The sequence below is a fragment of the Thermobia domestica genome, chromosome 5 (genome assembly GCF_964235325.1).
Source record: "Thermobia domestica chromosome 5, izTheDome1.hap1.1, whole genome shotgun sequence".
Taxonomy (NCBI): Eukaryota; Metazoa; Arthropoda; class Insecta; order Zygentoma; family Lepismatidae; genus Thermobia; species Thermobia domestica.
Window position 1 is genome coordinate 164,198,781 of NC_137458.1, and position 13,082 is coordinate 164,211,862.

The 13,082-nt window shown below is 33.1% G+C and overlaps 1 protein-coding gene across 1 annotated transcript in view; it reads left to right on the forward strand.

Annotated features, from left to right (window-relative positions):
- Positions 1–6,852, forward strand: part of LOC145686235 (translocation protein SEC63 homolog) — a 72,470-nt gene extending 65,618 nt beyond the window's left edge. The window contains exons 15-16 of the mRNA XM_081759319.1: positions 11–214; positions 3,035–6,852. Of these exons, the coding sequence (XP_081615445.1) occupies positions 11–214; positions 3,035–3,175 (345 nt within the window). The 3' untranslated portion in view covers positions 3,176–6,852. The remainder of the gene's footprint in view (positions 1–10; positions 215–3,034) is intronic.
- The last annotated feature ends 6,230 nt before the right edge of the window (positions 6,853–13,082 follow it).

The window sequence follows — 13,082 nt, forward strand, 5'->3', positions numbered from 1 at the left end:
ATTATTGTAGGATAAACAAGAATATTGGTGGGTGTATTTGAGTGACCGAAAGAGTCATACGCTGCTTACTGCTCCGTACCATGTAACAGCGCTAGTGGAACAGGAAGAAGTGCAATTGAAATTTACTGCTCCCAAATGGCCCGGCGTTTATACGTTTACAGTGTGTTTACGTTCGGATTCCTATCTAGGCTTCGACCAAACGCATGATATTAAGGTGAGTGAGCTGTTCATGTTTTTGTGGGTATTTCAAGATACTTTGGGTTTATATATAGGGTAATACTTTATAACGCTGGTGTGGCTATTCTGGCATACATGGAGACCCATATCCTTGTGTTATATATATTATTGGTACGTTATTATGAAAAGGCAGTGACATGACATGTTCGTAACCAAGAATGTACAATGTTACACACTCCATCCATTACATAAGAAGGAACCAAGAATACACATAATATACGGATATGGGATCTCCATGCATTCAGAAATTAACATTAGAAATATATCTTTGTAAATGCTCATACCTACCGTCGCTAACCCGCCTCCTCCCTACGGATGCACACCCGCGCTAACGCGCGACCTCTCAGCAAAACTAGTTTGTAGTGATTACTTCGTACAGGTTGACCCAGTGGTAATCGTAAAATCGTTTGAAGCACTGAAAGAGTTGGCATTGATGAAGGATATGTCAACCAGGTTTTGGGTAAAACGTATAGGGATTAAGTTTCACAGAGGGGGTCCAGACTTACCTTACTGTAACCTAATCCTACTCTACCGTGCACTACCCTACCCTACCCTACTTTAACCTACATTTTATGCCATTAATGTTTGGACCCCTTCTGTGAAATAATAGCCATGTATTGCTTTAAGAAAGTAGGGAAATAACTAACAAATAATTTATACTTACAACATACCTTAGAATAATTATTACCTCCAACAAACAACATCTAGCATATCCTAATCTAATCATACTTTATTATATTATAATTTACATTACACTACTTTATTCTACGTTAATCTCACCTCCTATACTTTACTATGCAAGTTTGCTGTACTCTACGTACTTTACCCATTGCCGCTGTACACTACTGTATTCTACGCCACGCTTCTTTGACCTATACTACGAAACTATGCTATTGTTTTACCCTGCAAGATCCTGCTACTCCATTTTCTTCTACGCCATTCTACTCTAATGTGTGCTATTCGTGAATTCTCCTTTTACTGTACACCAATTTTCTTCGTTAGTCTGGCTATTTTACTCATTTCTAACCTACGGTACTCTATATTACGTTAGGCGGTCACGATGGCTTAGTGGTACAGTGCTTATACCCACTGTGTGGGGTCCTGGTTTAATGCCCGGCCAAGTAAGTTTATGTTGGACAACATCAGGTTCGTGGCTTTCTCGGGGTATTCGCATTTCCTCCCACATTTTCATTCAATCAATTCTTCAGTCATCTTTCACTTGCCTTAATCATCCGTCTCCCTTAGCCTAAAGAGCATGCTAGTCTAACCTGTTGTACGTTACAATAGGTTTCCTTATACGTTACCCTTATACATTTCAAGAAGTACATATATGCTTAAAAAAAATATATATATATATATTATTTATTCAGGAAAGCATTTTCAGTTCATAATAACTGTTTAATATTGGTCAACTAGTTCTGATCTACACGTCTGTGAGCACATAAAGAAGTATCACTATATTCCGTTATGAACAACTAACTCACAACGTTTTCTGTTCTTGAACTTCCCAAGTTGCAAAACACTATAACAACGAAATCGGCATCTTTTTTATTGTTATTTTTAGAACAAATAGGCTACTTTTTCCTGAAGAAAAAAATTACCCTAATTTACAGCACTTGCCAAGAGCATCCACCTACTTTCCGCACGTTAATAATACTTCGAGAATATTTTGCTGTCATTAATACTTTGCTAAATTCATTCAGGAGGTATGCATACTTAATACTGTAGTGCCACTCTAAGTAATTAATGCAATGACAAATTAAAAATTAAATTTAATGAAGCTTTATTATTACATCTAACAACAGAATTACCATTTAACATTTATAATTTCTACCCAAACGAATTAATTCATTATGTTTCATTTTATGTTACAACAAACTACTTAATATTTTAAACATTCTGCACTAATGAAAATCTCTCCCCATGCACAAATTATCCGTTGCATGCTTGCGTGAAAGTAGAAAATGTAAACAGTCAACATGGCCACTATCCATCAAATTTTATAACACAAGATTTCTATTGATATTGAAATGCAGTTTATTACAATATCCATTACCAGTCGTATTAAATCAATGATTAATACTTTGATAAAGCAAAATTTACGATACGTGGTGAAAAGTCCCGGGGCTATACATATATGTATGTATATATGTATTATATATATGTATATAATATACCAGGTGTATCAAAAGTTTGGGGCCATAGGCCAGCAGCTTCGTTATGAGTTACGACACGAAAAAAATGGAGGAGGGAAGTTGCTGGTAATAAGTAGTTTCCAGTCTAAAATGGCTGAACTATTCCAATCGCGCCAATCTTAGGCTCCACGCCGGTAAGACGCCCTATGTTAAACAAAGCAACTTTTATCAAAACTTTTGTAGGCAACTATTATTACTACTTTGCGTCTTTACTTTTTAATAGCATTGTTATTTACATTGTTTTGCAACTCTAAATTCGTTACGCATTTCCATCAATACCATATTTTAGTTGCTTGTTAGTCTCGTATTTTCTTAATTTTGAGTTTCAAATACTCCATTAAATTGGAAATGAATCTCATTATTTGTCAACCCTGTTTGCTCTCGAGAAACTGTCATACCAGTTTATTTTGTCGGATGCTTTAAAAAAAAATAAAAAGAACCTTTGTGCTGTCGTTTAACGTTGTGCAGCGCACTTTTACTTCGTAACTCTGTAAAAATAGATAAATAAATAAATCAACATTCCTGGATATAACGAAGTCACCTTTTCCGTCTTGCAATTCCATTTATAATAACTGATTGATATACGTTGATATTATTTTCAGTTGGATGTAAAGGAAGCTCCTGAAGTTCCTGTGGAACATCCTCAATGGGAAATGTTGGAAGAGGAGGAGGAACCAGAAGGTGCTAACAGTGATGTGTCAGAATTCACGACAGATGAAGATGTGGAAGATGATCAAGAGTGATTGCCTTCTACGTACGTTGTACTTCAGGCTAATAATTTTTCCAAAGAAAGCAACCCCAATGATGTAAAATTTACGATGAGTAAGCATAATTATTTATTATGAAGATAACAACTGATTGATTTGTTTGAAGGTGACGGATGATGAAATGACAAGGTATATGTGTGTGCGATATTTATATCTAGATATTTGCAGTGTCGACCCAATTGAGTGTTTGGTGAATGTTTGTATGTTTATATGTGCAATAAGAAACTACGCACACTAAGCATGAATGAATGGTATGATGTTACCTGTGAGTAAATACGAGTATTTCATGATTTTGAAGTTCAGTTGTTTGTAAAGATTGAGGCACAGTATGCAAGTTGAAGATCTGATTATTTTTGTTACATAATGTATGAAGATCTTACTTTTTTCTCTCTCTCTCTCTCTCTCTCATTTGCACCATAATAATGAAAGTCAGGTTCTTCAAGATGTGATGAACTGAAATAGTTTATTCTTCCATTTCTTAATCAAGCAGTTAGCCGAAAACGCTATTGGATATGTTTATTCTGCACGTCAGTCAATGCTTTCGCTCTAGTTTATCCACAGACTTTATAGTATCTAAATTGCGAGTGTGAAAATTAATGTACAGCTCGAGAGAGCAATCCAACTTCTGTTCTGAAAGTGTGAACTTTTACAAGTGTATGATTATTTGAATATTTATAATTGTGCAATAAAATGCTTAACGATGTGTATACCTTTATATCATATATTCATTGTTATAGATGAGCGAGTATACTTGACTTCAGTCAACATTCTCATTTATTATATGAGAGCAGCGCTTGCCTTTTCTTTTTCTTTTAGTTATTGTATATGGAATTATTTTGCCTTTATAATTTTACGTAGTAATATCTTCTGCCTTGTTGTGTAACTAAAAAGTTGGTTTACAGTTGTAGTATGATACCGGTTGTTGTTAGCAGCAGTGTAAATGAATCTTGAATTATATTGAATCAGTCTTTTGATACCTTCTTTTAGACTACCATAGTTGTTTTTTTGTTCGTATCTACTGATCTAAGGTCCATTTCTTAATAATGTAAGGATAAAAAGACCCATTTCAAAATATTCCGAAATCCGTGTTACATGAGACAGTTACTTCGTGTGCTGTATATACGCCAGGTGTATGTGACATTCCTGTAGCGGGGCATCAACAGATGTGCATTGTGGTCCAGATGGCGAGGGATTATTGAGTAAGCACTTTTGCTTTCTTTCCCCGGACGCAACATAATGTTGTGTGACTGAACAATAGAGGTACTGGTAACTTGTATGGCCATGGTGCGCTGAAGGTGCTCATGTATCGGACATTTAGAGGAGATGATAACAAATGTGTATTAGATAAAATAGACACTCGCGTTTTCGTGCCGGATGGAGTACATTGAAGAACAATTAGCAGATAGGATAGTTGACAAATTGCATTCGTAATGTGACAGTGACTATTCCAGACGATCTTATTCAGACAAGGAGAAGAAAGCTTCTCACACTTCGCTATTCTTTTAGCGAGATCTTCATTGTTCAGTCACACATCATCATGTTGCGTCCGGGGGAAGACAACGAAAATGCTTAGTGAACAACCCCTCGCCACCTGGACGACAATGCGCATGAGCTGATGGCCCGTCACATAAATGTCACATATACTTGTGGGTTTGTACAACACACAAAGTAACTGTCTCATGTAACACGGATGTCGGAATATTTTGAAATGAGCCTTTTCATTTGAGGCAGCTTATAACAACTGACTAGACCTGACGTTAAGTTGTGGAGAACCTGTGAGCGCTGCACTAATGTAATCATTAGAAAACTATTCTAATCAGAAGATACAGAGTGCCTCAATTCGATATTACACAAATCTGAAACTCAGCGAAAGTACTATGTTTACTAATTGATCAACGACATATTTAAATCAAATTTACATAGATTTTCTTCTTATACTGTACAGATCGTAAACAGTACAACCTTAAAATAATTTTAATACATATAATATGTTGAAGGAACACACACGCAGTTCATTGATAATTTCCGCAGTTTCTTTCAACGTAAAAAGAAATTGAAATCTCTTTCGGAGTAACGTCTGCAGAAATATGCCATTTAACACGATGCCCGTTGAGACAAAAACATTTAATAATAAATCAGAAATTGAAATAATTTTCCAGACTTATTGGTGTAATCAAAATATGGTCCAATTGTTTCGGTGTAATCGAATAATATGAAATCGTATGTTAGTGTGTCAAAACTAATGTAATTTTAGTTAAAACTTTTATTTTGAAGAGGAAAATACCGTTGCTTTTGCAATGGATGTGTAACCTTGGTCTTGTTCAAAGACTTAAAGTTGACATTGTAAGTATAACAGCAGATATTTTAATTCAGTATACACAAAAATCATTAAGTTGTTTTAACATGGTAAACAAGTAATTTGTTTCGTGCGTAAAGCCAATTTGAAAATGGTCAGCAAAAACGGAACGGTTTACATTTATGTGTAAATTATTTTGAACCTTACCTTAAAGTTCTTGAGCTAATTACTCTCGTTACTGATATAAGAAATGCGAGTAAGTTAGAATGACGAATTTTCAAGTACAAGGAAATGCATGCTTTGTACACAATAAGTCATTATCAAGATACCTCTGAATGAAATATTTCTGATATTTTAGTGTGTTCCTTCATTGAATTAAGACATAAAATAGAAAGATCTTGTCGTAGTATTATTTCCACATGGAGTGTAAAATAACTGAACGGCAGAGCACTGGGTGCATTCATTAATTTGGAAAGTCTTTGGGCACGTTTATTTCTCATGTTAGTTTTGACATATTAAACAACATTGATCACGGTTGTTGTGTATCACGGAACAAAGTAAACATTCCAATTTGTTCTCAGATTTAGTGGAAGATTGATGTTTTATGAGGCGTAGCATATGTATGTGAAAACCAAGGTGATTTTCTATTTTGGTTGAAACACTTTATTTTGAGGTTTACAAAATAAAGCCAGTGCACTTCCAATGGACGTTGTAATGATCTGTATTCATGTATAAAAAGTTCCTTGTACTTATTTGTTGTAGTTACCAAGTTGATATGGGAACATACTGTTATGAGTACATTATTGTAATTTCCCCCAAAAGCATTTACCTGTATTGGTTAATTTGGTGTAACATTCTCCTCGTGTGTGTTTGTAGTAATTTTGTGCGTAAGATGAGTTGAGCATCGTCGAATGGTAAAAGTGCACATGCTGTATTTGCTTAACGAAAATATGTATATAAAGCTGTGAAATCTATTGTGGGATTGTGAAGATTTTAAAATATGGAAGTACTAAAACTAGTTCTCTGTTCATGACGTAACAAATAAAATAGGCCAAAAAGAATTCCCATTTATATGATTACTGCACACTGTTTTAAATATATCACATCTAGGTAAGTTTTGTCTGGTTCAGTGTAAAACGTAAATTATTCGAAGTACCATCAGGAACGGCTGTAATACTCATGGAATACACTTGCTTTTGAACTGAACCGAAACTTAAAGCATCTTGTTGGTAGTAAGTAATAACCAAGATTTTTTTTTTGAAAAAAAGAAAAAAAAACTTAATGAGAGAAAGCGGAAAGGCTATTACTCACCGCAAAAAAAAAAAAAAAAAAAAAAAAAAATATGTAGTAGAATACCCTTCTACATACAACAGGTAGCGCTTTCGGAAGATGCTACTTCCTTCATCAGCCTGTGGTAGACTTCAAAAAGGATACAAAACATGAAGGATGGTTTAAAAAATGGTTAAAAGGTTAGGATATGTAAAAAAAACAAATCTTCTGTCAAACATTAAAACACGGGAATAGAAACTCCCCTTGTGATAGATAAAAACTTGTTCTCTGTTCGTCAAATTCTGAAATTATCTATTTAAAATTATATTACAGGGATTTTTCGTCATAACCTTCGGAAAGTGATATTTTACATCAAAGGGAACGAACACGTATCAATGCATATTTGCATTGCTATGCATGTACCATAGTACTCTTGAGGCGAGACTTTCTCGATAGCATAGATAGAAATTTGTGTCCAGTTTTTTTTTTTTTTTCCTTTCTTCGATATAGTATGTTGGATGTTAGATGACAGTGAATGACTGTGAGTGGACTGTTAATTTAATTTAATTCCCATTCTAATTTAATGTAATTCAGTAACACGTAGTGAGCCTCGTCCTTCATAACCACGGTATTACATAAAAACATAACACAAAAAACAGTCGTTTTGCATGAAAACTGTAATTTTTAGAACAGCTTTTATAGAGAATCCATTCTTGTCTATTAGCTTGCTTGAAAGATACTTTCAGCAGTTTTATTTCTGAAAACGGTGTATTTTTTGACCCATGCTTATTAACATTATGTTGTTCCATTTGATATAATGAACTACTTCCCCAATTATTCAACACAATAATCAGATCGTTCTGTACTTATATTTATTAATTGGTGTAGTAATTAGGCATATCCAATGTGTCCAGTGTTAAATGGAAGTGTTTTCGTATGTCAGACAGTTCAGTTCATCAGCAATGATGGTAAAAGTAATTGCAAGTGACAGGTAACTGATAGTTGGATTAACGATATTGTTAATGAGTTTGTGTGACAATTGTCTGTAGACATTTAGTAGTAATATATTAAAAACAACAGTAGTAGAAGTTTTACAACAGTTTGGTTATTTTACATTTCCAAATATAAAGAACTTATAAGATAACAAATCAAAGATCTTGATCATGCATAATAAGTATAGCATTTCATTACATCTCAAAAGGTTCTCGATCAATTTTAAATTTCAGTCTAAAACTCAGGTGAGAACTATTTCCAGTAACCAGTAAGACATACACGTGGGACATTAAATCTAATGACTTTGACAAAGAGCATGTGAGAAGATCATTACGTAAGATAATATAGTGCTCAGTCTTTTCGGAGATCAGGATTGGAAATCGTACATAATTTCTTTTCATGGTAATGTTAGCCCTTCTCGCCGATGCTGGGTTTATACAGGTATTTTGATTACTTTTTTGTCAGGCATCATTTTGAAAATAGCAGTCTACAAATGTGGCATGGATGAAGCGATTTATATATAATATATATATATATATATATATATATATATATATATATATATATATATATATATATATATATATATATATATATATATAAGCCATATTTGTTTGTACGCATATACAATAGAGAACATGTTAGTATTACCTGTACATATAATTTCTCTCAATTCACAAAAGATTTCAATTCCTAAAATAAGACAAGACAAAGTATTAAGTCATACCTTATATATATATATATATATATATATATATATATATATAAAATCACCTATAACAGAGCTATTGCTCCTTTTACAATAGGCATTGCAATAATTCAAGTAAATATCAAGACTTACTACAAAAATAAAAAGAATAAGAGAAACAACTGTTATACAATCAATCAATAAAGAGAAATGCAGCAAAAATTATATATCTGCAACACACACACACATGTGTATATATATATATATATATATATATATATATATATATATATATATATATACTTGAATAGAAATACATTCATGCATATACATATATCTCCTGTCGCACATTCATACACATACGCATACACATGCATATACAACTGAAGTATAGCCCTATATATTAAATACATAGAATCGATATATATACAAGAATATATAAATAAGAATAGACAAGTAACAAGATACATAACCTGTAGAATTATTCTGTATAATTATTTATCTAAATACATATATATTTTAATTGAGATATAAACATTACGAGGCATCGAGAAATCTATATTTTTACCTTCTCTAGTTAAAACATTGTAGTCTCCTGTAATTCTCACTAGAGGTGAGTTTAGATGTACAATTAAATTTGATTTTTTGAATAGAACATTTGTCTAGTTCGTAAATTAGTTCTCCTAGCATTAAACCTCAATTGTTGTAAACATTCTTCGTTATCAAATATTCCATTTACCATTTTGAACAGAAACATCTGGTCTGCAATTTTCCTTCTAGCAATTAAGTTATCACATTTAAACTCCTTAATCAGACTTCTATATGAAATATTTTCTTTGTACGAGGACTTTTTGTGCTTCTTGTATTACAGATGCCGTAAGAACTCATTTTGAACTCTCTCGCTTTTCTTAACATAACATTGGTAAAAGGGATTCCATACTATAGAAGCATACTCCAACTTACTTCTAATAAGCATATTAAATAAAGTTATTGAAGTTCTGTAGTTTGTTAAATCTTGTGAATTTCTCAGTAAAAAACCCAGAGTTCAAAGTGATTCATTAACGCATTTTTCTATATGTGCCTTGAAGTTAAGTTTACTATCTAATAATATGTGTAAGTCTTTTATAGTAGCTGTTCTGGTAATTACTGTATTATTAATTGTATATTCGAAGTTGACAGGAGTATGTTGCCTGGAGTATGTGATTGCAAAACATTTGCTAATATTAAAATGTAGCTTATTTCTTAGAGACCAATCATAAAATTTATTTAAATCATCCTGTAACTCTAAACAATCAGCGTAATTCGTTATTTTCTTGTATAACTTAACGTCATCGGCAAAATAAAGACACTTTGAAAACTTAACAACAACACGTGGCAAATCATTTATGAATAATAGAAAAAAATAGTGGTCCTAAATAAATAAATAAATAAAGGTGAATGATAAATATATATTTGTAAGGTATTGTATATATATATATATATATATATATATTGAGAGAAATTATATGTAGAGGTAATACTAACATGTTCTCTATTGTATGTGCGTACATACAAATATGGCTTTGTACAAATGAGGAACCAGATGTATATCAGTTGTGTCCTTTTTTCGTTAAACCAAAAAAAAAAAAAAAAAAATGTTGGGATCCTTTGAAAAATTACTTAATGATTTTCTCGTGCACTTGAAAAAAACGAGCTTCGTCTACACAAAATTATTGGTCTGCTATTTTTTGTTCATATTCAATAGTGAATGTCAGTGACCTTAACTTCACAAATAATCGTCAATGTATATAATCATAAGGATGGTAACTTGAGGAGAAACAATATTCCGAGTACCCCGATGACTGCTTGTATGTCTTCCTTAGTACTCATAAGTTGCAATCTTTATTTTTCATTAAAGGCCAAGGAGGCGACCGTAGTTTCTTTAAAGAGAGAAACGTGTTTATGTGTGTACATAATATGATGTGACATTAATAAATCTTCATAAAACTGGTATTTTCCTTTATTAAATGTAAAGGAAAAATCAGACGCATCCAAGTTGTTAACTAAAAGTAGTGAAATGTTGTAATGAGTCGATAATCTACTGATACTTCAGTTGTGATTATTAAACTATTATTTCAGGTACGTACTATTTGAGCTTAACTTTAAAAGTACGCAAACGTCAAAATGGATTAAGTTAAGATTCGGGTTATTTACTTCAGATTTGTAACTTTTCTGTATGTAGCCAATTCTATAAAAAAAATATGTTGGAAAAGTTACACCAAAGAAAAACAGTTTTCAAGTAAAATTAATTTATTGTAGTTGAAAGGAAGTTTATCCAGTCTGGTTAAAAGATGATAAAGAGTAAATACAGCATGAAGCAAGCAAATATGGCATGGTGCAAGAGAAGCGATTGCCCAACAAAATCCAAGTGGATCTGACGCGTGTTCTCTAACACAACCTATTTTGTATTAAATGTTACAAATGATGTACACAAAACTTGATAAAATGCAGTAATGCAGATCTTTTTCTTGTCTCGGAGAATTTGTTTAAAGGATCTGATATTAATGAGGATTGTACGTTAAAGAAAAAACAAACTTTTGCTATTGAATGTTATTTTGTACTGTCAAGAAATGCATAATCTCGTTTTTAAAAAAAATATATATATATGTATAAAGAGGTTTGAATTAGGGAGAAAGGTTGTATTCTCACAACATAAATAGAATAAATGCTATATATATATTTTTAGATATTTGTTATACTTTTGTAATACCTAATATTCATAACTTGGTTCTTTGCTAGTTCTTACAAGTGACAGAATGCTTTCTTCCCTATAATGCGGATTTTTTAGAATTTCAGATCGCTTATTTGTTCATGTAAGCACAAAATAGGATTTTTTTTATATACTAGCACTTGATTTCGATCTATGCTTCTAATAGAGGTCTTCTTTACACATCTAACTGTAGAAGGGGGAAAGGTAGCTCAATGATAGTGTGCTCTCTATTGTGTGAAGTATGCGTTTTTTGATCTTAGACAACATGAAATTGTGATGGACTTAAAATGTGTGTCCAGAAGTTTTCTTTGGCACTCCCATTTTCTATCACTAAATGCATTTCACCAATTCTTCCCTCATTCAGTTACATATACAACCTATGCTAATATGAAATTTACAAGCTTACCTCGTTCGGGTGTGGTCCCCGGTTCGGTTCCTGCTTCTGCCAAGTAGGCTTTGTGGTAGACACATATGTGCGTGGGTTTTTCCGTTTCCTCTCACTTTTGTCATTCCATCATTGTCATCCATTTCGTCATAGCCCCTTAGCCTCACAAGTAAAGGGTCCAAATGGATGAATCGAGTTTCGGGGTGAGATATAGTGCTCCTGATAGAGGATGTAAAAATATATGTATATGCAAAGTTACTGCGGATGAGCGCCATAAGAAGCTTAAGGAGAGGGGCTCAAAGATGATAGGAGAAAGGCTATGCTATGTTATAGAAATACATCAAATAAACTGTTGAATCGTAAAAATTGTGAAAGATAGACAAAGATAGTCTAATAGGCCTCGTGTCTGCACTAAATTATAAAATGGTTTACTCCCTTGCCTCAATCAATGCCTTTAAATTTATCATTTCTTTATAATTGTTCAGACTGCACACTTCAAAATTAAATAAAAATAATTTAAAAACAATATTATAAAAATAATTTTAAAACTCCCAGGTTCTTCTTTCCATTCCAGGCTACTTCCAGGTTTTCCAGGTAATTCCACGCCAGAGACATTCCGTTATTAACATTGATGTTGATTCCTGCAAATGAAGCATTTTAATATCCTCAGTATCTCAGCTACATCATCACAACAGCTGTGTATCAACACGTAGCTGTATATCATAATTGGGATAAATTCTTGACCTACTGGGCCATTTCTTGACGTTCTAGATCTAGTGTTAGATTTCTTGACACTTTCTTGACTTGTAGTCACCCTGTGGTATCATGTTAAATAGGGGAAAGAATATACTGAAACTAACACATTACCGCTTAAATATAACAAACCACCGACGAACATATATACGATCTACACAAACGCCAGAAACTGAAACATCACTGTTGTTATGGACATATTATCCATAACCAGCGGCGCAAATCTGTAATCATTTGGGGGGGGGGGGGGGGGGTAGGACCGTTTTTATAATTTTCTTTTAAGCGATGTTCAAAATACTTATGAAGTTGAAAGACAATGCTATGGAGGATTAAGGGAGAAGAGTTGCCTTCAACATTGGGAGGCTGGAAGATTTGAGGCTTATTCTGGGAGACATGACTTTCATCTCACTTTCCTTTGTGACAATCGGATACAAATCATCACATTTCTTCCCCCTTTAAAAAAAAAAAATTACTGAGGGGGGAACAATCCCCCCAGTTCCAAGATTGGAGGGAACATGTCCCCCTCATCCCCCCTGGATTTGCGCCAGTGTCCATAACAATTATGTAAAAGTTTCAACATCTACTTCTTGAATTTGTAAATAATTTCTCTGCCTACAAAAACACATTGGAAAGACATAGGAAACTTGCTGGTTATCGGCAATTGATGATACTTCACATTCAGCTTTAGTTTCATTCAGGATCCTTCAATTCCAGTTTAATAAACCATCACATAATAGACATTTAATTCAA